Source organism: Cebidichthys violaceus, unplaced genomic scaffold, assembly GCF_023349555.1.
Source record: "Cebidichthys violaceus isolate CVI_PGR_0920_01 unplaced genomic scaffold, fCebVio1.0.p SCAF_11, whole genome shotgun sequence".
NCBI classification, from domain to species: Eukaryota; Metazoa; Chordata; class Actinopteri; order Perciformes; family Stichaeidae; genus Cebidichthys; species Cebidichthys violaceus.
The window spans coordinates 13672781-13699018 of NW_027176274.1; the positions used below are offsets into that span (position 1 = coordinate 13672781).

General features: G+C 40.0%; 2 protein-coding genes across 2 annotated transcripts in view; one reads left to right on the plus strand and one right to left on the minus strand.

The window, feature by feature from the left end:
• Positions 1-7676, plus strand: part of st6gal2a (ST6 beta-galactosamide alpha-2,6-sialyltranferase 2a) — a 47153-nt gene extending 39477 nt beyond the window's left edge. Inside the window, exon 6 of the mRNA XM_068704983.1 lies at positions 3804-7676. Within this exon, the coding sequence (XP_068561084.1) occupies positions 3804-4051 (248 nt within the window). The 3' untranslated portion in view covers positions 4052-7676. The remainder of the gene's footprint in view (positions 1-3803) is intronic.
• Positions 1-25482, minus strand: tmtops2b (teleost multiple tissue opsin 2b). The gene is made up of 4 exons (XM_068704984.1): positions 24618-25482; positions 13666-13991; positions 7698-7931; positions 1-1666 (listed from the first exon to the last, which is right to left on the minus strand). Exons 1-4 carry the CDS (start codon positions 24982-24984, stop codon positions 1448-1450), a joined length of 1146 nt encoding a protein of 381 aa, XP_068561085.1. The 5' UTR covers positions 24985-25482; the 3' UTR covers positions 1-1447.
• Positions 25483-26238: the final 756 nt, after the last annotated feature.

Genomic DNA, 26238 nt, shown 5'->3' on the forward strand with positions numbered 1-26238 from the left:
ATTCGAACAATTTAGAATTTAATGTACAAAAAACATGCAACACAATCATGCAGTGACACAAAGCAACTATATCAAAAGAGGGAACACCAACACAGACATAAAAAAATAATATGCCTACCCACAGATCAAAATTATAATATTTTAAGCATATACAGCTTGAAAGTTGTGTGAGAACGAGGCTGGAGTAAAGAGGAGAGGAAAAGACGGCAGTAACATGATTAAAACATCAATCCACTTAAGACACTCATTGAAGAAGCACAACACTGACTGGCTAGCCTTGCATTTACAACAGCGCAATGACTTCCAGTGTAATCAGGAGGAAATGTGCTCGCTAGACGATCACATTGACAGGTGAGTTCATAATAAACATGTACATCCTTTAAACCTTTTAATACCAACTATTAAAATTTTTAATTGATCAAACAAAGAATATTGAAAGGACACATAAATGAAGGACTAAGTACTCCTTTAGTACAATTAAGGGAAATCCCTTAAAAAAGTCATATTTTTGACAATAGTGTGCAGTTTCGGGAAGATCCTTTGCCAGTTTTTAACATTGCAATGTGCACAAAGAAGACCCAAAAAGAAATGGGTTCCAGAATTTGGTGCTGACCTAGACCCTTCAAACACCTTTTAGGATGAATTGGAAGCAAGACTGTGAGCCAGGCCTCATCACAAAACGTCAATACCCAACCCCACATGGTGGCTTAAGTAGTGCAACATCTTGATGAAAGCTTTACCGTGAAAGTGTAGGCTGTTTAGGAATGGGGTTTTTTCACAATTACATAGGGGTGTAATGTTCAGGTGTCCACATACTTTTGGCCATCTAGTTGTTCAGACATTTAGTACTTTTGTGTCTATATCAAAAAATCAAGGACAAACATAAGCTCGCACATAAAATACATTTACTTTTTTTTAATGCATTATACTTAAGTTCACATTCCACGTATCTGCTTTGGATGTTATCAGCCGACTGAATGGGTGTTCTCAGCAGTTCTCAGCCTCATAGATATGGGTCAGAAAGGGGCCTGATTCACCTACTAGTAGGTTCAGAAGGCCTTTGAAATCTATGGTTGATTGCCGGTAGAAATTCAAGAAGACGAAGACAACCTCTAGTAGACAAAGGCTGCGTGGTTTGGGGAGGATGGATGGCTCAACTCATGTATTTCTTTTAACCCAAACCGTAGTCTTTTCATAAACCCAAGCAAGTAGTTATGTCATTTAAATTAAATTCACAACGTTAACTTTTACTTTCACAATGTGGAAGCTGCAGGTTGACCCGTCTGAAGCAGTAGAATGGTAGTGATAATCACTGATAACAGCCATTCAATCGGCTGGTAATATTTTTAATGAGTGTTCCACGGCAGTTCACGTGTGGCTGTCCAGCTGAGTCATTGCTGCTTCATCATGACTGTTTACTGTCTGGTCACGTTGAGAATATTCAGGCTCAGGTTGAGGCCTTGGGGGCCGGGCTTGTGTGCTTGGTGGCCGAGGTGCTGACGCACTGGTTGAGGGCGTCAGTGGAGACCTGGGCGGTGCAGGCCACCGTGTTACTGTAGACCCTGCGGTTCAGATGGATCACCGTGGTCTTGGAGGGCATGGAGGTGTTGCGGTTCTCTGCTGACCAGTGATTGCAGTGAAAAAGAATCAAGAAACACCTGTAGAACTGAGAAAGAGATGGAAAGACAGTGTAAACGCAACATAGCAGCTCAAACGGAGAGTTCTTGGAATCATCAGAGATGGGTTGACCTTGGTTTCATGCTCGCAGAGAGACTTGAGGTACAAGTACGCTCAGAGTTTGATTGGCCTTAGTGCACTTCCATGTCATCACGGTTAACAGGTAGTGCCGCTTGAGAGTTAAAAATGGTCTCCAAAAGTCGTGTTGCTCTGGTATGTGGTCTGGTTAGTTTGACCTTCATTTAACACAGAAGTGGGAAAGGTCTGAAAGCTTCCGTCTGAAATATACATGTTTGCTGGATATTGTGAGGGACTGAGGCATGTCTTTTATTTCTCTACTGTTGTCATTCTTTTGCTTCAGAATAAATACATTTGTTCAATTCACTACTTGCATATTAATTGGACACATTGAAGACAAATGTGACATGAATAACAAACAATTATGTAAGGTTACCTTTTGATATGCAATGGCCATTACTTTAGCACCATTGTGCTGATTCGGATGGCTTATCTCCATGTGCACTTGTGGAAAGCAGTGTAAAATAAATGGAAATAAAAACGGTCCAGTTATGCTAAAGTGAAATTTAGTTGAAATTAAAAACAGCATTTCTTTTTTACGTGAAAAACATGTTTTCCTTGGTTTTGTAGGACTACATTGTAAAGGTTAATGAGATGTATTGTAAACTGGTCTAACACACATTGCGTCCTGTATGTGGTATAATTGGGAAAAAATGAGGTCTAAAGGGTCAAACTTCTGGGTCTTATTAAGAAAACGATACAGAACCAACTGGCTTCCAAACATGCTATAGAGAAAAGGCTTTAGCAATACACAGGACACGCTAGTACATTCTGTAGGAAGGATTGTGCTTGGTTATTTGTGGTGATTTTGATCATGCTGGCGAGCAACAATTGAGAAGGAGAGTTGTGAGCAGAATAACAATACTGAGAGAGAATTAATAAACAGACATTGGCAGGGATGTTCAAAGAAAGGTGGAATGAAAAACAACAAAGGGTAGCAAAAAACATACGGTGGAACTGGTTTCTCTTTGTGGTGGCAGCATGTCACAGTGTATGAAAGATACCATGCAGAGCATGCTGTGGCGGGCAAACTCACTGTCGTCATATTCATGTATTATGGATTCATTTCTATTTTTATCCTTATCTACAGGATGGTTTTGCTGAGCGTGCATGCTCTTTATCAGCACATCCGAACTTCACATTTACACTTATGATAACATTTCCACATTTTAACTAAAGTGAAGAAATGTCATCAACCACAAGGTGACATTAAAGGAATATTTTGGCTTTTTAGAAAGTACCTTTTTTTGTTGTTGATGAGTTAGAAAGTAAAATGAGACCAATCATCAATCAATACCTTCCTGGTATCTGAGTCTGGTAAATACAATGCTATAGCCAGCAGTCATTTAGATTAACTTATCATAATGGCTGGTAGTCTTGCATATCCAGACATATCTTCACAGTGCTGTATCGGCGATAAAAGAAAAGTGGCTGCACCCATTCTGGTATAGGGGAAAAAAACCTCTGGCTTGTTTGTATTTCTTTAACCCAATCACAATCGTCTCAGGCGGCACTAAGCCCAGCATGCAGCAACGGTGCGCTTGCAAAACAGATAGCTGAAGGTGAGTAGAATTGAGACTGTAGAATTACACGGTCAGTGGGAGGCTTATAGCCACAGTGTACATCCGGTGAGTCAGACTAAGAGACTGTAAACAGGCTAGCAGGTTCCCCCCCTGTGTGTCATTCCCAAAATGTCAAACTATTCTGTTAAACCCCCAACTGCTCCAGTAGAGCTGCACAGTTGGCCACACTCTATCAGACTATGGTTGTACTCTGCAGCTTTCAGGTGAGAATGTGTCTGACTGTTTGAATGTGAACAGAGAGCTCCTGCAAAAGAGAGCACAGCTAAACTTCCATGGAACAAGTTAACAAAGATGCAATTTATAGACCGGTAAAAGATGGCAGCATATAAGTTGATACTCACAACTGGTTTCCAGTCGAGAGGATCAACAGTTTTTAAAGTAAGTCAGGAAATATCTTTGAATATGATTACCTGAACTTCTGTCTCTCTTTCTCTCTCTCTCTCTTTCTCTCTGTTGCCATTGCAGGCATTCTCCTGATGATGGCGCTATGCGAGCAGGTGCATGTGTATGAGTACATTCCCTCCATGAGGCAGACGGACCTGTGCCACTACCATGAGCGTTACTATGATGCTGCCTGTACACTGGGTGCCTACCATCCCCTCCTGTTTGAGAAGAGCCTGATCCAGCGGATCAACACAGGCCCCGAGAGTGACCTCAGGAGGAAGGGACGGGTCACTATTCCGGGCCTCAGCACCGTCAACTGTGACATCTGAGATATATAACCTGACCCTCTGAGTCCGAAAACACACAAACACACACTCCGGCCTTTTCTGGCTGACTAAGGGAGAGGTGCAATAAAGCCACTGGAGACGAGGAGGCTGGAGCTTACATGTTTCAAATTAGACCCATGAAGAACATAAGCCATAGCCCTCCAGGGAGGGATCAACATGGAGGCTTCTGAAATAACTTTACTAGACTAGAGACTGGCAGGCAAAGTCTCCAAGATGAAGCTGAATAAGAAATTACTCTCTGCTTTAGCTGAGCCACGTTGGCTGTGGAGCTGACTAGGGTAGCAACAGATAAGTGTTTTTAGATAGACAAGTGATTTTTCAATAACTGGGTGTTTCAGTGGTGTAAACGGTGTGTTTCAATTTTATGGGTGGTTCTCCACTCAAAGGGAATGCCACTGTTCATAACGGTGGATGTTTGTGATTTTCCTTTTCTTTTTTACTGGTCCAAAGGGTTGTGAATAAGCAAAGAAGTCCTCCACGCTGAATGTCAAAAACGCAACATACGCTGACAGATATACACACTTCCACACTTGCAGAGAGCAGAAACTCACAGAGCAGAATGCACAGTCTAAAAGGCCGAGTATCCACAGAGACAAAGTCGAGCTGTCGCAGCACTCGTATAGCTGTGCATTTCCTCGCTCTACAGCAGGTGTTCCTCATCGACATTCCGCTGATATCTTCTTGTGAAAGCACAAGTTGTTTCGTGTTGTCACGGGGGGGATTTCTCACTGCTGATGTTGTTAAGCTTAATGCTAAATTACTTTCCTGTGCATGCCAGCTTGCCAGCTCACAACCACCAGTCTGTCGCTCCTTGTTCACACATTTAGGATGAGTTCTCATCCAGTGTCAAGAAGCCTGTCTCTCAGTTAATAGCCCACAGGAAGAAAGGCACTGGTTGTCATTTTTTTGATTCATCCAACCTAAAGTAACTTTTTTTTTTTTTTACTGATGGTGTTATTAAATCAAAGTAAATGGGGCCAAAATGATCTTCAGAACGAAGCGGTGCTAGGAACAGCCGTAGCCCTGTGCCTGTTGGTCGACTGAACACTTTCCTTTGGTTGCCTTGTGACTGTTCAGGTACATGCAGTACGTACTGTGGCAGGACTGCAGTAACATGGAGTTTAATTGCGCTTAGAGGTGTGAAGCAGGGGATTCTCAGTTCTGCCTCAGCAATCACCAGCCCCAGTTTGTGACGGTCAGTTTACTCTTTATTGAATGTAATTTTACCACTGTGTGTAACGGCCAAACCCTCCCTGGAGCTCACCACTGCAGTACATATGGTCTTTAGGGTTATTTAGTTGTCATGTAATAGCCTGAAAGCCATTTCCTACAACTATTTATGTCTCATATTTCCTGTATCTATTATTGGTTTGTACCCTTCAGCAGCTCAGAGAGGAGACAATTATGAAAGAGGAATTTGAACCGGTAATATCAGCAGATTTGTTTTGTCTCCAGCTGGGATGATTTTTATGTTTACAGTCAGTCAGTGCCACATCTGCGGCATGCTCTAGACGTATTTGTTCAGCGTGGAGAGGGAGACTTGGTTGTGTGGACAGACAGTCAGAGAAATCTTGCCTTTTAAAAGAGATTTCTTTTGCTAAGTGTGCTATTCTATGAAATGTTCTTGTGCCATTGGTTGTGGTTGCATACAAGATGTGAAAACGTGTCTCAGAAATGTTGCCTTGAATAGTCTGATGTATGTTGGATTAGATGGCTCTGTAGTAGTATTAGTATGTAGACGATTCTGGGGCTTCACATTACTTGTGGGTGAGTAGGGCTGGGTATCATGCAAAATATGTCAGTGCTACTACAAACACGTGCTGATATATTTTTTTCTTTTACAAAGAAAAAAACTTTTTGTAACTCAGGCAACACCTGATCAAAGGAAAAAATTCCAATGCTTCACAGTGCGGGTGGGCGATATAGATAAAAACCTGTTATGGTGTTTTACATAGCAACATTGATATACTAACAAATTAAGTTTCTGGAAATTCTGTTGAGAAACTACACTCAGTTGACAGTTTATTAGGCACACAAAACTAAGTCTAGTTAATAAATACAAACTCCTTAAAACAAATGGCAGTGGACAAAATATTAGAAACACATCCCAGATATACTGTATCACTATAATGCAGAACAACTCAACAGCACCACAAACTAAGCCTTTAAAATGGCTTGAATCAACATTTCTCTTCATGAATATAGGATTGATCGCAGAGGTGATGCATTAGACAGCATTGCTTTTTGCTAGGTGGACCTAAACTGGAACCTGAGTGGATATAGAGATAAAATAACCAGATGGGAATGACTAATTCAGTGAATTACATACATGGCAAGTGTTTCATCACATTGATGCAAAATTCTGTAAATCTCATAATGCCACAAAGCAGTTATTCTCATTAATTTGCAGCTGCCTCAGTAGAAATTGTAAAGAAATAACTCTGTTGAGAAACGATCTTGCGTTAAACACATGGTCATATCGCCCAGCCCTGTTCGACAGCTATGGATGCATTTTGCTCAGAATGCAAAGAAAAAAGTCTCTAGGTTTGATACCCAGCCCCAGTTTCTGGTGGATTGTTTAGAAGAGTCTTGAAACGAGGAACCCGGTAAAGTCAGCAACTGTTAAAGGACTGTAAAAGAGGTTTAAAACGGACTAAAGAAACCATTTTTTTTAAGTTTAAGGGGGTTTATCATTCATTTTGAATCATGCAGGTTTTCACCTCTGCTGTAGGTTTTATGTTACTCTGTTGACATAAATGATCAAATGTTTTATTGCTTGTGATTGTAATACACTGAAGGTGCAAAAACCCTGAACATATTGTATATGTATATTTCTTAATAATGTTGATTACTTTCCAATGCACAGAGCATGCAAATCAGGATCAGGGCTAAGAGTCTTAAACTGTGCTGTACCGTGCTGCAAGTAGACACCATTGTCATTAATGTTGTGAGGCAATTATGCTGTAAGATTATTTTTTTGCTTAAGTGGTGTTTTGAAGATTTTAGTGCATGCTTATGGACAAGGAAATCACAACCAGCTGCGGTGCAGCTATTGGTAGTTCCCTGGGAGCACTTGATTCAGTGCAATGGATTGTGCCAAATTCCATTTATAATTATGTTTTAGCAAGGTGGGTTGAGGACTGATAGCAGGACTTCGAGGTGCTATTGCTTGACTCTGGGAGTTTAATTGAATTTTTAATCCTCTTAAAGACAACAATTTTATTGGCAGGATTAAATGCAGGACATTATGCGGAAACATGTGAAACATTTTTGCAGACACTGTGTATTTCATTTTTCCCTCTCTGCTCTTTACTCTTGAGGCCGAAGTTTCATGTCATGTTTTTACTCAATATTGTGGGAATTTCTGCCCCATTGATTGTTCAACATTTAGGTATTTGGACGGTTCCCTCCTGCAGCTTCCTGCAACATAATAAGAGTGAAGGTCCCGTTTCACTCGCAACAGCCTTAGGGTGTTCTTCTCAACTCTGATTTGACGGTGAATTCTCTTCTTACACTTGAATTGATATTTAAATAGACCATTTGTATGATTTCAGCTGTTGTAATTTGTCTTTTTTTACTGTGTAAATAAAGCTGTTGTACATGTCAAGTTCTGCTGTTGATAACTCACCTGTTTATTCATGAGTATGTAGATGAGAGGGTTGATGACGGTGCTGCTCTTGGCCAGTAGTGAGGGCACAACGCTGGCCACGGGACTAATGATGTTGGGTGGGCCGAATGTTGCCATCATGGCCACGACACCGTAAGGCATCCAGCACAACATGTAGCAGGCCGCTGTAGTCAGAACCATAAACAGTATGTGGTACTCTCTCCTCCTGGCTGCAGTTTTTCGGATCTTACCCACCTGCGGATGACAGTCAGAGAGGGTTGATGAAGCTGAGATCTGTTCTTGAAGAGCTCCCCTCACATGAAATACTTTTTGTCAGAACATGACCACTTTTATTCATTTCCAACCTTCATGGCAGCTGGTGATTTTGTTGTTTCACTACAGTGGAAACATCAACTTGCAGTCTTAAACCTTGTACCCGCTCCCTGTTTGTGCTTTTTGTTCCAACATCCAAGATTCCCTAATAGCACAAGCTACAATGCTAATTCCACAAATAACAGGGAACTTTGAAAAATAGTTAATTTGTTAACTATTATCATTTAAAGGCACTGACTTGTTTATTCGGATGTACTTGTCCCAAACTAATTGAAACTGTCTTTTATACTACAGTCTGGTGACATTTTAAAGCATTGGCCATTTCAAAAAAATTTGTTATGATTTGTAGTCATGTCGGCAGAGGTTTTCTGTGTGTCAGATTTGAGAAAGTAATGTGGGAGTGCAACAAAAATTACGTAATGAGGGACTTTGATATTGTACATTAGGGTTACTTTAGTGGTGCAAATTCCATAACAAATTTGCAGTTAATCAAATTAACAAAATCAATTTACACACTGTAAACCCTTTCAGGCCCCTGGAGGCCCTGTGTGAGCAATAAAAGGCAGAGAAAACAGTTTTAAAAATATTATCTTTACACCGGCTTATTCATCAGTGAATGAATTCAGCAAATCTACTTTCACTACTTGTCTCTTGATGTATATGTTTAAGAGAGTTCATCTAGCTGTATCCTAATCCAATTAAACATCACTCTTTGGATCTCTTCACACACAGATGGCTTTTCTTTATTCTTTCTCCACCCTTCTGTTCTGTGGATGCATTAAAACATAAAACGAGTTCAGCTCCCTCTTGACACTCTAAACAGCTCATTGAAGGCAAATGATGCTCAGTTTTAATGACCACTGGGGATTTAACTGGGCAGGAGCTCAGCTCAGCTCTGCTCATGGATATAATTACTTCAAAAGCACAAGATAGTTACTCATGCAAAAGAAGTCCAATTCACTCCTATTTAAGAGGGAAGTTGAACCGTTGTAACATAAATCCCTTTTCACACAAAAATGTGCGTATATACAGTATGCAGTTTGTTAAACACGGGCAAACCTGCTAAAAATAGTTGATAGACTCCTTTCTCCTTGCCAGAAGTCGAGTATGCCTTTCTGTTTTTGTTTTCTGGAGTGTCACGTTCAACGATGTCTTTTGTTTTGTTTCTGTCGAGGTTGAGTGCTTTACAACGATCAGCGAGGGAACAATGACTGTTCACTCTGTCTGGAGTCTGGTGGCTCTGAGGAGAGCATAATAACTGCATGTTAATAAATTATAATTAGTTTCCAAATCCCTGTTGCTTTTATTTATTAGATATTCATTTTAGCGCACGTCACAGAGCATCGCACAACAAAAGGGGCGAAAAATAGCATGGCGTGTCATGTTTCCATCACTGCCAATCAGAGATGGAGGCGATAAATAACCATGACTACTGCAAAGTCACTGTCTGGGGAATGAATCTGATTGTACTCTTCCCATCTAAAGGAAAAAAAGCCAAATGTTGATGGATTTTTTTTGTTCAGTGGGAAAGGGGCTTTGAATGCTTGAGTTTAATACCATAAATTTCCTGCCACCCTTATTCCCTTCCACATCTGATGATCGCCATCAATTTGTTGGGAGTCAGACGGCAGTTGAAGGAGACCGTTGCTGCATTTTGGTTGTATTATATGAACTGAATAATTGACTCCAAAATGGTGTCCACGCACTTGAATAAAAAATGAATCCCCGAGGGCCAAAACACTTATAGTGTTTCTCTCACCAGACCCTGCCTGCTGTCTCTCAGCTATGGGATGACGTCCCACACTTTAAAATAGCTTTCTTCTAGAATCTGGAGTGGCAGCCCTGTCTTCACCTCTCTATGGTAATCCTTGATCATCCTTGATCAGTATAGGCAAAGTTCCGAGGTGCTTGCATTGTTGCCGTCAGCTGTTTTGTTCAAGCTTCACAATCAGTGACTCATTGACTGGCTGCCTGGCATGTTGGCAAATAACTGCCAATCATATTCATACAATTGCACTGAGCAGCCTTTGACACGTCTCACTTTTACTCTACAGATATTCTCAAGCCATTTGCTGCTGCATCTCCCTACACCACCCCCAACCACCTCTGCTCTTGACTTTACCAAGATCTAATGTTCATTTATGTATTTGCTGAGGAAAATTCATTGTTGCTGCTCAGATTCTTCAAGAGATCCCACAAGGAGTAAAGCCTTTTTGTTCAAATCAAACTTTAGAATTATTTGTTCTATTTCGTATAGGCTTCACCCTTGAAGAGCTGTGGCTATTGAGTTTATCACGGCGCGCATGCACAGTCCTGAAGATTTTTCATGCCCCTGTGCCCTGCTGGGGCCTCTCTTGTCCACACTTGCGGTATATAACAGCTGTGCAACCATAGTTCTGCTCCCATTTCTTCCTCAGCATCAAGCAGTCAACAAGTGAAGAGGTTCAGATGAAGATGTCCAGAAGTGTCTGTCGGTGCACAGATGCCAGATCGGTTACCTCCTTAAGACAGACTTGAAATAATGAGAATTCTTTTACAAAAATCTAAATGTCTTTGCTAGAACAGGGAGGCTTATAAAAGCACAATGCTGAGGGCCAAGTTTAGCAGACAAGGCTGGATTTCACTGACTAAATCCCTATAATATTCTTAATATTTATAAACAAATGTACAATAAGTAACGTCTACTATAAGGAATGCATCATAGTATTAAAGATGTTGTTTGTGCATGTGCTGAATCGCATTAATCACATGGGCCTGGTTAGGTTATGGGGACTTTTCACATATTCTAGATGTTTTTTATCTTGTATAAAGAAACTACTTTCCGTCTTGTTTGTTGTGTGATCGGGTCTGTTTAGATGAATGGACAGCTGCTCCGATAGGGCTGCTTCTTGACGTCATCAGAAAATGAAACCATTTTCTAAGTCAATGGGTCGTTTCAGATGCCCCACGACGCTCTCAGGAGGAGACTGACATTTTTAAATACAGTGGTTGCATTTGGCAAAGGAGGCGCTTCCAGTTTCCTTTCCCTGATTCTTTTGCCTATTGATAATAATTGTGTATGTAACATTAATAATTTGGTATCCTGAAACCTTGACTAAGCCACTGGAGGTTTTAAACTGTAGCACAATATGTAATACACTCTGTGAGTCAATGTGAGGTGAAATTATTAGGTATGAAGATGTACCGCTAAATAGGGAAGGGTTAGTGTGCTAAACAGTGGACAGTGGAGTCCATTTTGTAGGGATGCACAAGTGATTCAAAGAGTGACTGAACACAGGTAATGAAACAGAACTGAAACTAATTCCATTAATGTGAGAGGCCCACAGAGAGGTAATTATAGGTGAAGGGCACTTTGTGAAAGCCGCTTATTGATACCAGAAGGTTCTTACAAACGTGTAACAAATACAATACAAGCAAATGTAATTAATTAAAGAAGTAGCCGCCCAGCAGTCAGAGGAAGAGAGATCACTGCAGGAACATCCCTCGGACATGAGACCTGCTCCTGTGGAGCTTGACAGCAATGCCAGGGGTCCTGCAAGTGTTCCTCCTTCTTTTAAGGGGTCAATGGTTGTTTACTGTCTTTGTGTACTGTACAATCATCTTCTAATAATCTGGATTTGTATAGCCTTTTAAAAACTGAGGTCCAAAGTGCTTTACAAAAATATCGGATTAAAATGACTAAAAAAAGAACAAAGATTTGTGGGTGTCTTTGGGCTTTCACCGTCACTGCAGCTGATCTTTCTGAGGTAATGCTATGATAATGCACTGCCCCGACCCCCTCTGCTCTCACAAATAAACAAAATAAATCCCTGGAGCGCAAAGGATCTAACCTGCTTAAAGCAAGTAAAGACTCGCCCCAAATCTCACAGCACCATGGCGTGCTATGGATACTTAAAATGTGCACGACAGGGACAATGTCTACCATCTTACTGTCATTTGAGCATACATTGTTTAAGTCAAGACAAAATGAAAACCAACCTGTAAACCCTTTTAGGTCACATCCCCGGTCTTATTGTGCACCTATCTAAAAATATATGCAAAAAATAAATTGTCCAATCATTTTTTTCTTCCTGTAAAACAAAATAAGATGTATGCTTATGTAAGCTAGTACCAACCAATTCAAAACCAATATCATGACATCCAACCATCAAGCCACAACTTTTAGCAACACAGGAGGTGTGTACAAAGCCAAAGTCCCCTCTATCTCTAAAATATCATAAACCCTCAGCTTGGTCTGAGGACTGATCAGCCTCTGGGGGCGAGGGACTGTTCTTCTGATGATTTGATGCAGCTAGCAGAAATCCTAACAGACTTCCTGTTCAGAGAACTGTTCATGGTTTACAGTCTGATTAGCAACTTCAGATGCGATACTGGAGTTGGAGTTGAGAGACTACATGTACGGCCAGATTGTTTTACAAGTAGCGAGTTAACAAACGAATTATATAAACCCAATAAAAAGTTACATCATTGTCAGACAACAGCCGGTGGGTTCCCAGATTGCATTTCGACCAATGGGTTCCACCTCTTTCGCTCTCCTCACCAAACTGATTACCTGCATTCAACCAAAGCCTGCTTGAATGTGATTGGTCAATACTACTCAGACAACAAACGGAAACCAGAATGCTTCCCATACCAAGATCTTATCCCTTTGCCTACAGATTCTACATATAAATCTGATTAAAGGGATAAGTAGCTCCGTATCACACTACATTCTAAGCCAGCCTACATAAGCCTGCGCTAAAGGCGTTCGAACTTCCGTTTCACTTGGACCAGTTTGTTGTGTTTCAGGGCAGAATTTATTTTTATTTTATAAGTGATGCGTGCTACTACTTTCATTCAATGTATTTGTAAGATATTCAGTGCTTTAGAAGCAGAGTAGGGATTTCTGGCACCTACTTCCAAGGTGCATGGAGAAAGTAGAAGTCTGAAAAGGTCAAAACTCCAGCAACACTTGTGGCTATGACATGAATTTATCAGGTTTAGTATGCAGTCGGCTATATGCACTCAAACTGAAAGGATGGAACAAACTCTACTGTATGCCTGGGGTATTTGCTTCTATTTTGGGTAATATCACCTTCGTTCACTGGGGTGCAAGAAAAACAAATGCCATCCCAGGAGAGTGCACACTATTTGGTCCTGACAGAAGACAGGCAGACTTTGCTTTTTTCTGGATATATCCTGGTCCTTAACAAGGCCAGAAATCTCAAAATGTCTCTTCCTTGACATGTACTTTGCACCCATAGAAACATAGGCTCACAGTGCTCTGTTAAAGGGTGAAGCTTGTGTGAATTCATTGAATATTGTTTTATAGATCTGCTTCAACAGTAGTGGGGTCTTCTTCTACTCCACTCCACTAGGCACTTCACCCCCTTGTTATGTGGCTGCTGATTGAGCATGCATTTTTTTGTATGTCTTTGCTTTGAAAGGTTTCCGCGAATATTTTTCACCTGAAAAATGGGACACCATTGGAGACAGTTGCAAAATACTTGAATTCGGGATAACCACCTTCTTTGTGAAAAAGCAAACTACAAACTATTTAAGCCTCCTGTCAAGCTTTCAGGGTGTGCTACTTTGGTGGAGGACCAATTTGTGGTTTTGCTTTAAACATCAGACTGGAAAATAGCACAAACATTCACATACACTTTGTTGTCTCTACCTGTTTGACTGCACATAACAGCCTGCTATAGCAGTAGATCATCACCAGCATGGGTAGACCCAGGCAGAAAGTAAAGAAGCAGATGATGTAAGCGTGAGACTGGGCCGTGTGAACCGTCCAGGACACAGAGCAGCTGGTTCCTGCCCCCTCTATGCCATAGCTGCTCCAGCCCAGCAGAGGGGGCACTGTCCAGAACAAGGCGTACAGCCAGGAGCCCCCAATGGCCAGCAGGGGCTTGCGGTAGTTTGGCCCCCGCTTGTTGTATACAGTCAGAGTACTGTAGCGGTCGTAGGAGAGGATCACCAGAGAGATCAGTGAGACAATACCTGAGAAAGACAGAGAGATGACAATATCATAGTGGGCATCTGTAAGTCATCAACACACTATTTTAGATATTCTGCTACAGATCTTGTTATTATCCTGTGGGGAACATGAATGTGAAGACCAAACTCCGTGAGAATCCATCCAGTAGTTGTTAAGATACTTCACTAAAAAACACAATGTGAAGCTCATGGTGCACTAGAAGAAAAGTCAAGGGATCTCCAAATGTAATTAGGATTCAAATGTCGTTAAAAAATTCTGTGCCAATCCATTCAGTCAACATTTCACTGGATAAATACAGACTTCTCAAGCTGGGGGCGATAGAGGAAAAGTCAGGAGATCACCAAAGTCATTAGGTTTCATCCTTTGGTGACCATGAATGTCTGCAGGGAGTGATGAGATCAGAGTCTAGACTGAACTGACTGTCCTGTAATTAATTTAGTATTTGATAAAAGCTTCAAAAGTGCCCCCCAGATTCCTAAAGGCTTAACCCGAGTAAGCGAAGAATGAAAACTGTCTGCCAGAATGTTCCTGGCTTTCATACTTTTTTTGATCACATTCTAAGTCTCTCAGCTTCGGATGGGGTTTCCCAACAATTTTGCTTCCCGTACCAACTCACCTAAATCCACATAGTTAGAGATCTGTGACACTGAATTTCAATCAAAGCATCGCCACTTTCCCACTGGACAAAAAAAACACCAACATCTGGCTTTTGTATTTAGTGGGAAAGGTTCCAATCAGCATTCATTGGGAAAAATTACTCAGCAATAGTCACGTGTATTTATCGGCTCTAGCTCCGTTCGGCAGGGATGCCAAAATGATACCCGGGTGGACACGTAAATTTTCGTCCCCTTTACTGGCGCAATGTTACCAACTCTGTCGATAAGTTTTGCAACTCTTTGTCTTCTCAGCCACAAATTCCATCCACCTCTGTCCAAACAGAGCTCGGATGTCATTGAATAGGTAACAGATATAAAAAAGAAGTAGCCTAACTACCGTAACATTTTCACTGTTTACTAAACCTTTTTTCCAGAGCGTTTATGGTGTCAAAAGTGACACACCAGACAAAAAAAAAAACAGAAAGGCATACTCGTCTACTGGCAATAGGAAAGGAGTCTATATTTCCTATTTTTCTGGGGTTTCCTGTGTTTACCTGCATATAATACTCACTCATTTTGGTAAAAAAAAGTATATTTGTGTGTCTGAACTAAAGTGAAACCTGAAGGATTTGGAAACAGGGTGACTAAACAAATAACCCACCTATATCCACCTTTAAACCTATGCCTTTGTTTAAAGGTGCAGTGTGTAGGATTTGGCAGCATGTTGTGGTTAAGGAGCAGATTGAAACCAACTGAAACTTCTCCAGTGTGCCAGGTGTGTAGAAGAACTATAGTGGCCGACATGAAAACAATAACGGTCCTACATGCAATTATTTGCTTTAACATTCTTTTCAAAATTTCTATTCTGTAATAAGCAGTTAGACTAGTTTTGCTGTCGATAAAAAATATACATCAAGTCCTTTGTTTCTGTTCCATGTTTAATACACATTCACACTACATGTACTTTAGAATACGTCTCTTAGGCCCATGAGTCATCTTGTACTCACAGCACTTGTGAACTTGCTTTGAGCCCCTGAAAGCCACAAATATTTGTTCGGTATCAACTATCATCTTGTGGTGTAAATCATAAAAGACAACCACAAAATGTTCTTTAAAATCAGTGACAATAATAATACATGACTGTGTGCACCACATGGACATGTACCAGGTCCATGGAGTATGAATCTGACTATAAATAAGGACATACCTTTGATCTTAAGTGTCTGATTCTGTGTAACTGTTTCTGACTTGAGCAGCAATTCTCATTCTCAGGAGTACAAGTAAAGAGAACTAACCTGTGGGTAAGGCTGAATACTGACACTGTATTCAAGTCATGTTTCCACATGAGCCACTTTAAATGCAAGATCCAGTTTTATAATCTCTTGTCTGTGGCTTACAGTATAGGTCAAACCTCTCCAGCTCTTCAGCAAAACAAACTTTATCAAATTAAAATGCCATTTTTAAACACTTTTTTTTGTTGCAGTAAAGAAGTCAAACCTTCAGACAGGATAGGGAACATTTAAAATCTGCTAAAGTAACATGAAGTCCAGGAGAAACAAAGTGTTGTGTGTAACGATGGTTGTCGTCCTATAAATATTATTTTTTTCAAATAACATTTAGTGTCCCTGTGAATATTTTTTTGTCACATGTTTAGTCTGTTTTCCTTCTGTATGGCGGTGTTTTAGTGCATGCACGTGCTTGAAAATGTGACTGTGATAGCGATGTTTGCGAGTTTCACTCAAATAGTTTTTTTATCTTCTTTATCTGTGGCTGATGCAGCTGCATTCCCTTCAAAGACATGCCACTGGTTTCCACACATTGCACACATTGTGATGGAGCAGCAGTCACCACAGGATCCTAGCACCATTATGTGTCTTATGATTCTGTGGTATTTTTTGTGCATTATAAATCAATCAGAAAATGTAACAGGGATTATTTAGAGGAGCTTCAGTACATTTTATTGAGGACTAAAATGGCCATGCTAAAACCTGAACTCTTCAAATCCAATGCTGTGACCCATCTGTTGGTGTTTCTTACTTTTTGGACCGCTTGACCATTTTTTTTTATTTGTCATGAAGTTACCAACAATTGCCATTATAGCCCTGCGTCCTTTGTATTTGCCTTAGAAAGCAGGCTTATTGTAATACCCCATGGTTCAAAGCACTATTACCATCTGGCATCCAAGGAATGGGGAGTTAGAGGGCATAAATTCCTGCATCCCTTGAGAAGAAAAACACGGCACATTGAAACCAGGCAGACAAACCACTTGAAGTATGAAACAATAAATACAATAAATTAAAATATGTTGTGCAGCTTAAAATGAGGTTCCGTACATGAAGCCACATTATTAAAAGACAAAGTACAACATCTAATGGAGAAACAGGCAGGTCACAAGACTCTCACATGTGCCAACACAAAATGGGAGTTGCCAGGTCAACCAGCCTGCATGTGTTTAGCATGTAGGGGAAGCTCAAGCAGAGAACATGCAAATTTCACACATCAAAACACCCCCTCCTGTTCAAACCTCGTCAATGTGAGACACCACAAATCACACCTACATTTTATATTTTAAATGAAATGTTCCAAAATTAATTACGCAAGATCAAATGGTGTTGGAGAGGCGGAGTGTCAACTGACTCATCCTCCCGTTGCAGAGGCTTCACAACACACAGTAAACGTCACCATACAGAACATAAAATCCATAAGCAGCGTGCTGAGATCAGTTCAGATGTTGCTTTGAAGATTCTGGTGGTTTGTACTCTACATGCATAGCTACAGTGAATTTTTACATTTGACAAGTGGAATAAGGGTGTGGGGTTTGGTGGTCCTGAGAGAGTGCAGGTCCTCCATCGACTTGTTAGGCAGAGTTATTCAGATTGCCACCTCAGATCTACGCCTGTGTTCAGTTGTATTCAATTGAAAACCCTTCTCTGTTTTTCTTTTTTCACACAAACATACAAATTATGCTACTTAGACACTGTGGATGTGAAGTGGGGATTATGTTCCAGAAGTAGTTTGTTTTTCAGTCTGAGTTTAAAAGCAAAACAATAGGCACACAGCGTTTAAGCAGCGATTAGGAATTAACCTACTGTATATTGCTTGTCTAAAGTGGTCAAGCCAACATTACTCAGATTGGGTCTGATTCTTGATTCATAACCTCAATTACACTACAGCAATTTCAGGAAATTATTCTTTTTTATATATATTTAATACTATGTATTTGTGATTTATTTTGAATGACTCGTGTCTTCAGTTTACACAAAGGACACACAAACTTAGAAGGAGCCAGTTGAGGTGGTTTGGGCATCTGGTGAGGATGCCACCTGGGCGCCTCCCTAGGGAGGTGTTCCAGGCACGACCAGCTGGGAGGAGACCCCGAGGGAGGCCCAGGACCAGGTGGAGGGACAATATCTCTAAACTGGCCTGGGAGCGCCTCGGGACCCCCCAGTCAGAGCTGGCTAATGTGTCTCGGGAAAGGGAAGTTTGGGGTCCCCTGCTGGAGCTGTTGCCCCCGCGACCCGATCCCGGATAAGCAGTTGAAGATGAGATGAGATGAGACATGTGTGGGTCATAGAACAAATTAAATGGGATCTAAAAATATTTGTCTCTGGCTGTCGACTACCATACATATTTTTTCTAAATAAGATCGGATATGGGACACCGGAAGAGGAAAGACTTTGCTTCTCAATAGTTTGCATACTGTAAGAGAAAAATAGCTGTGGATTATTTCTACATGATTAGTTTAAGAAAGACGGGTCTTGGGTTGCTTGAACTCTTCAGTATATTCTTTAGGTGAAAAAACAAAAGAGGGCTTGTCTTGTTGCAACATAGAAAAATCAAGTGTCATGGAAACATTTGAAGTTATTGAAGGAAAACAAAGAAAACAGTTACCATAGTGCGGATACAAATCTGGGAAAAAACACGCCCAGGTTTCCTTTATAGGATTGTCATTCCAAGACTGAAGGAACACTTGTTCTTATTAACAATAATTATTATAAGATAGTGCTTCCAGTTTGTCTGACTGTTATTTATATGGATGTCGTCTGGATGTTGACTAATCATACTGCAGAATTAACCTTTGAAAAATATCAAGATTGAAGGTTTTCATCGTAATTGAAAAATAAAATCTTTTGACACATTTCACAGTTTTAAGCACTTCTCTTGGCTTCTGAATCTGAAGTATTGCAACACTTTAACCCCAAACTGCTTGTGGTGAACACACCACTTAAGGAAACTTTTTTTTTGTGAGCTAATCTCTCCACTGCTTTTCTAAACATGTTGCTGCAGTTAGTTTGAACCCATCTGTCAATATGTATCCACTGATGAAATATTACTTTACTCTCACTTATCATAGTTAACTCTCCGTAAATGGCTGGAAAACATAAGACTTTGGTATTGTATTTGCATCAACATGATTGAAATATCCGTTTACAGGTGTTCTCCTCTGGCCAGCCCATCACATCACTTTCTGATGAAAAACCCACACATGATGGATGTTCTGTCACTCTCACTCTAGCCATGTGAAACCGCCTTGTTATTGACTTGTTGTTCTGACCTCCGCCTTACTGCTATCATTTTTCATGACACCATCTGCAAATTGCAGGTTTTAGCTGCTTAAAAGTGCACGACAGCCCTACTGCCTTCCCTCATATGTTAATCATAATGCACCCATTGCAAGATCAATGACGACCACGCACTGGCGCTGTGGTGTTTTGTGTCTGTGGAATATTTTAAAAGGATCTTAAGTCCTTTTCCATAAAAGTCGCTGTGGGGGAACTTTATTTACTTAGAAGTTGGTAACAACTCCATTGCTGCATAGAAGCAGTCATGTTGATAGTAAAGTCCCAAGGCTATGTCGTATTTTTGTGCAGTTGGCAAACTTATCCCAAGAGACTATAAATCACTCAAAATGCTGTGATTTGATTGAGTAGAACAGTTTGTTGTCTCTTAGCAGAGACATTTTTGAGCTCTGCAACTCTACTTTTAACAAGAGTCTACAACATGGCCTGTCAGGCTGTTCTTGGGCACAGCAGGATCAACAAAGTGATGGCAATTTATTCTTAGGGCGACATGAATTTGTGTTCCAAATTTCATGGCGATCCAGTCAATAGTATTTGGGATAATTTCATGGCGATCCATCAGACAGTTGATAAGTTATTTCAGTCTGAACAAAAGTGGTGGTATTGTCAGAGCGCATGGCTAGAAATTACTTGAACATGACTGAAAACTCACTTCATGCCATAACGAGACGACTCAGCAGCTCATTTTGTATCACCTTGTCTCTTCTAGAGCTGTTGCGTTTTTGCATTTGACAAAATCTTTGAACTTAACGAGATGTTTTTTGTGTTGGTGAATGCATTTGACATCTGTAACATCTGTGAAGCTGCAGTAAATCAATTGAATAAACAGGTATGAGTCATCATGCATCATGCTGGTTTCTGGCATTCTGTTTTCCTTCAGCTAACCACAGGTAAAAAGATGTTCAGAAGACCTTGGGGATGGTTCTGTCTTCACTGCTCTCTACAATATGAATAAAATCCTTTGCAAGATGTATTTTAAATTGATGCAGATGACTGCTGATATTACATGATGTGTACGTTTTTGTATTCCAGCAGTGATGTGGAGAAGCAGCTCCTCCGTTATCTCATCTGAAGGGCAGACAATAGGGTGGGGATGGTGGAAGGCAGATTTATAGATGAATAAATCAATCATTCAAGTCAGGCATTAATATGAGTGTTTGCAGTTTAACCAAAGCACTCTGCCGTCTTCACACATATTAAAGCTTAGCCATGCATCAACGGACATGTGACAGTGTAATGTTCTTTAAACAATGTAATTGCTGGGGAGAATTAGATGTTCTGGATGATGTGAGTGTGCTGGATGCTGGTCAACACTTTAACACATTTTATTCAAGTGTAGGACTACTAATTGTGAATCGTGATGTAAGATTGCCTGCGAATGTTTCTGTTTGTTTACATTTAGGCATTACACGCGGCAAAGCAGTTTGACCGTGAGCCGTCACAAGCAGAGAAAGTACACGTCCTTGGAAACAAATAATTCAACTTAAATACAGGGACACTATTTGTTTTCTAATGTGACTTTCATTCATCAAATTTTGTGTTAAGAAGATCATTTACATGTATAATTTATTTGTATTTGAAAGATGAGAATAAAAGAAAAACAGTGAACTGACACTGAGTTTAGTGGTGCCAGAATATATACAAAGTAAACATACTGTTATTTACATGCAGATGCACAATATAAGGTATTTCTGAGAATGTCAAGGTGAAATTTGTTTTATGTAGTTTGTTCATAATGGAAGAAAAATGTGCAAAAAGGAAATAGAAATAGAAAAAAAATACGTCTTTTTTTTTCTCTACACTCCATATCCGCTTAAGTGTTTATCTTACATAAAGGTTAAGAAATGAAAGCTCTTAATATTGTTATTGCCAGTATGTCAATATCTCCTAAATTCAGTCAGCATTGTTGTGACTATCTATAGATCGTCTCTATCTATAGATAGATAGATAGACTAAGTCAATATGCGTCTGCTGATTTGAAAAACACAGTATAGGAAATATACTAATTTATTTTATTTTTTTTCAATAAAAAGCAAATTCGTCTCAATCAAATTTCCCTTATTTTGTCTTTATCAGTGAGGTATAAGAAAGCACAACAGGTGAATAAACAAACAAAGCATGAAAAGCTTAACGAAACATAAATACATTTTACCGCCAGATATGAGAGGGTGGAGAAACTGTTTGTGAGGACAGAAGGACACAGGGATATAAATATGAAATAAATTTCATTTATAAATGAAAATAAATTAATTTCTTCTTCTGATAGAAGAAGAAATGAATTGTGCAGATCACTTGGTAAATGGACTTGTACATCAGAACTTTTCTAGTTCTGAATCTCTTCCGTCCACTCAAAGCGCTTTAACACTACGTCATTCACACATTCACACCATCATACACTGATGGCAGGTGCTGCCCATCACAACTATCTAACCATTCATACCCACTCATACCCATTCATACTGGGGATCGAACTACCGATACTCTAATTGAAGGACAACCCGCTCTACTACTAAGCCACAGTCCCCCCATCAGCCATATCCTGAATGGTCGACTCATTGTGAGGTTGACGGCATATACTGGTTTTGGTGATAACAGTGACATTTGAAAATGAAATATTGATGTTGATCATGTTAATTTAACACACACATGATCATATTGTGTAGATAATCCTCTTAAAATCATGTTATATATGCAGTTATGGTTACAGACTTTCTCTCCACCTCCCTCTACACACATTTTGATTGTAGTTAATTTGCCAAAAAACAAAATAAACAAAGTTAAACATAAATTTAACTGATAGCATTATCACTATTTTTAATTTTTTAATTTTCTACATGTATCACAATGATGATTTTGGCCACGATAATCGTGTAGTGAAAATCTGATATTGTGACAGCTCTTTTTCAATGGATCAATTCACGACAGCAACTCAAAGAATATGATGTGTTTGTAACAATTAATTAAAGCTGTAAGGCTTCCATTTCAATCACAGTTCATAGTTACCTCGGTAGTATACAAACCTATGCAGACGAACGCAAAGACAGCAGGAGCTGTTATCCAACTGAAGACCAGGCCAGCACAAATCAAGCTTGAAAATGCATTGGCACTAATGTTTGGGCATTAGAGGATAAGGCTTTCCTTTACTATTTATTTCCTATTGTTAAGATTGTTCTTTTAACAAAGCCATTGCTGGAGGGATCAAGATGATGCTGGGTGATGTGAGTGTGCTGGATGCTTGTGAACACGTAATCACATTCACCTCATTAAAGTATAGGAGTACTTATTGTGAGTGATGATGCAAGACTGGTTGTGAACGGTTTTGTTTGTTTACATTTGGTCATCACACGCTGGAAAGAGGTTTGACCCCATGCCATCACGTTTAAAAATGAAAATAAATACGTAAAAATAGAAGCACACTTATTTATTTAATATAAATAAAACACAAATACAAGAGCGATATTTGTTTAGTCACTTTTTCTCTGCACTTCTATCCGCTTGTATCTGCTTTAGTGTTTATCATAGGAGATGGATGCTCTTTATATTCTTATTGAAAGTTTGCCAATGCGTTTATATATCCTGAATTCAGTTAGCTAGCTAGTTTAATCCAAGATTGAGCATCCCGAACGTCTGTGAACAACATTTTCACCTCGTTAAATATGAAGACACTCTATGCATAGCATCTAAGCTAACAACTAGAAATTTTTAAACCTATAACTAATTTTAAACACATGTTGGATTGGAGATAAGATAGAATAGAAGCAAATAAACACATTCAAGAATCAATGAGTCATATTCTTCAAATGTTAAAAGATGTAGGCATTAAGGTCAATGCATCCAATTTTTTTACATTATCACACCACCTCCTGGTAGACAGACTGAACAGTAAACACCACTGAAAAGCCCTGAGTTGACTGCGAAAAGGAGGCACATTTTTCTTTGTGTGGCTAAAAGTAAAATTCATTCAACTATACCAGTTTGACACTTCCTGCACAAATCGGTCGACTCACACAAGGTGTAGGACTTTTGCCCTGAATGTTCAGAAGTAGAGCAAAACATTTAGTTTCTTTTCAAAAGAGGCCAGTAGGATATTTCATAAACAGTATGCTGCATGAATATACTAAACTGACTGCAATCCCTTTGGCATTTTCAAATGTCTGGAAAAGGTCAGACTACATAGCTAGACTGATAAATCAGCCAGAACGATACCATTACAGATAGAACGGTGTTGGCAGTTGAGTAACAAGAAACTGTACAGAAATGCCAAATTGGTTTGAGGTTTGTCAATATTACATAGTTTGTCCACCAGAGAGCACTGACAAGTGGATTTGTTTACAGTAAAAATTCTCGCTCAGTATGAATTTTGGTCATTATTAAAAAATACATAAATCTCAGGGCACCATATCAAGAGGATTTGTATATGTTGTGGATACCCAAACTAATATAACCTCTAAAGGAATACTTCACCTTCAAATTATCATTGTATATAAATTACTCACCGTGTGTTCTTGAATGAAGCTTGTGCGGTATAATCCAATTCTCATTTATCCAGTTGTATGCTACTTCCCAAACACATGCATCTTCATTAAAACCTTACAATTTGAAACACTTAAGTCATGCTTGTCTAATGCAGCTTGTCCGTGTGAGTATTGTTGACGCGGTAGTGTTTTAAATAGTACTTTTTTGGCAAAAATGCATGTGTGGGAAGTAGTGAGCATATGACTTGATAAATAAGTCATCCATTATACTGGATGAGAGTACTTGTGTGACAGTTAGTAAACAGATATTTATATATTTATATAGTTTTGCTCTTTTTAGACGTGGCCCCATTAACTTCAATTCATCAAGACTGTTGTCCGTGTTTTGATTGTGGAAGCATGCAAGAACAACAAATCTTTCTTTAAGAGTTCAAGGTAATACAGGGTGAATAATGGATATAGAAATAATCATTTTACTAGTGTGGTATTCCTTTAATGTGTTAGTTTTACTACTGTTCTGACACCACAAATACGCCCTTGTTCCTTTTGCACACCTCCAATAAAACAGCAAGAAGTCACATTACTTCTGCAAATTAAAAAAAGCATTTGAAACAGGAATTACCTCAGTAAATTAATTAAACAGATGGTGGAAATATGGAATGCCATAGTGAAAACACACTTTGTATACTAAAGTAGCCATCTTAGGTTTTATCCATTGTCAGTAATGTTGCAAAAAAGGCAAAAAAACAGCAGATATTTCTACTTCCGCTTTACTTAATTGAGTTTAAAAAAAATGTAGGCCACTATATAGTGATATCTGTATAACCTGGCTTATTTTGTCGCCAGTAAACTGATTAAAACTGATGTACTTTCTAAATTCTGAATGACAAAAAAAATGTTTATGGTTTTTGGTATTCTCTCAGATTACTTTCTCGGACATACCGCTTCAACAGCATCACGGAGCATTAGGAACTTACCAAAGCAGGAGTTGATGAAGCCGTACCAGCTGCAGCCGCTGCGCCCCAGCAGCCACTTGCCTCGGATGCTGGAGGCGAAACTGAGAGTGGTGCCGAACAAACACACCAGCATGTCGCTGACGCTGATGTTCAGCAACAGCATATTCACCGGTGTTCGCAGCTTCTTGAATTTGCAAAACAATAGCAGCACAATGAAGTTATTAAGGAAGCCAAATGTCATGATGAAGCCCAGCATCACAGACAGCACTACGAAGCCCGTCGGAGAGAGCTTCCCCCTGCCCGCCGACGCGTCCACCAGCTCTCGGTCATCGCTCAGGTTGAAGCTGTAATTGAGAGCAGCCTGACCGGAAAACATCCTGCTGTCCATTCATCGGAGCTTGTCTTCCTTCACTCTGGAGCCGTTTTGGTTGTTAAGGTTGGACACTTTACCGACGTGTAAAGTTTATGAGCAGCAGCCTCCTTCTTAAGTCTTTCTCCATGCCGTTTTTCTTTCTGGGACATTGAGACTTCAGCGCTTCATGTCTTCATAACCGCACATTCCTCCACTGCTGTTGAGAGCATAACGCTGCTATCTCGTTCCTACAAACCTGTCACTGTCGCAAAGGTTAAAAAACGCATTGTAACCATAAAGTGCCACCTGTTACCTCAACGCATCGCGCGTCCCCTTGTCCGGATTCAGCACATGTAAGTGAGGCGCACCAGGTTCTTTTGACGCCTTTAAAAAAAAAAGTAGGCACGGCTGTCATTAATCATCACATTTTATAACGAGACTCAACCTTCTCCAAACTGTTTTATGTTTGTGGAAGTCTGTCATCTCAGAGTCACCACTTTTGGATGAATTGTAATCCGCACTCGGTGAGGCTCAAGCAAGATGCAGTGTTGCGTAAAGTGTCCTCTACTCCGCTACCATGGCTCTTTTAAGGGCGACTCTTACGTCACGAGACATCCTTATGACAGGGGCTATACGGTGTGTGTGTGTGTGTGTGTGTGTGCGTGCGTGCGCGCGCGAGTGTATTTACCCGTCTTGTGGGGACTCTCCCGGCAACAAGATGCACGTCCACATGAGGCAAATCATTACATTTTAGGGTGAAGACTTTTGAGGCTTAGGGTACGGGTAAGGTTGGGTTTACACTGAGGCAAGGGTAAGGGATAGGGTTATGATGAGGCTGGTAGTGGTTATGGTAAGGGTTAAGGTATCTCCAGGAAATTAATGTAAGTCAATGTAATGTCCCCAAAAGTCATGAAAACACATTACATTACATTACAGTCATTTAGCAGACGCTTTTATCCAAAGCGACTTACAATAAGTGCATTCAACATTGGTAATCAAAAGAACTACTAGTCACCAGAAGTCATAAGTACATTTCCATTTCCAAACAAGCATCTAAGAGCATGAAGCAGAGCATAACTCAGAGCCAAAGTACAGGCCAGAAACAAGAAAAACAGTTAGTGCTATAAGTAATACGAATACAATAAGTGCAACAAGCTAGTATGAAAACAATAAGCGCTAAGTGGAAGGCTCAGGGTAGCACTTCCTGAAGAGGTGGGTTTTCAGCCTGCGCCGAAAGATGGGCAGCGACTCCGCTGTCCTGACGTCAGTGGGAAGTTCATTCCACCACTG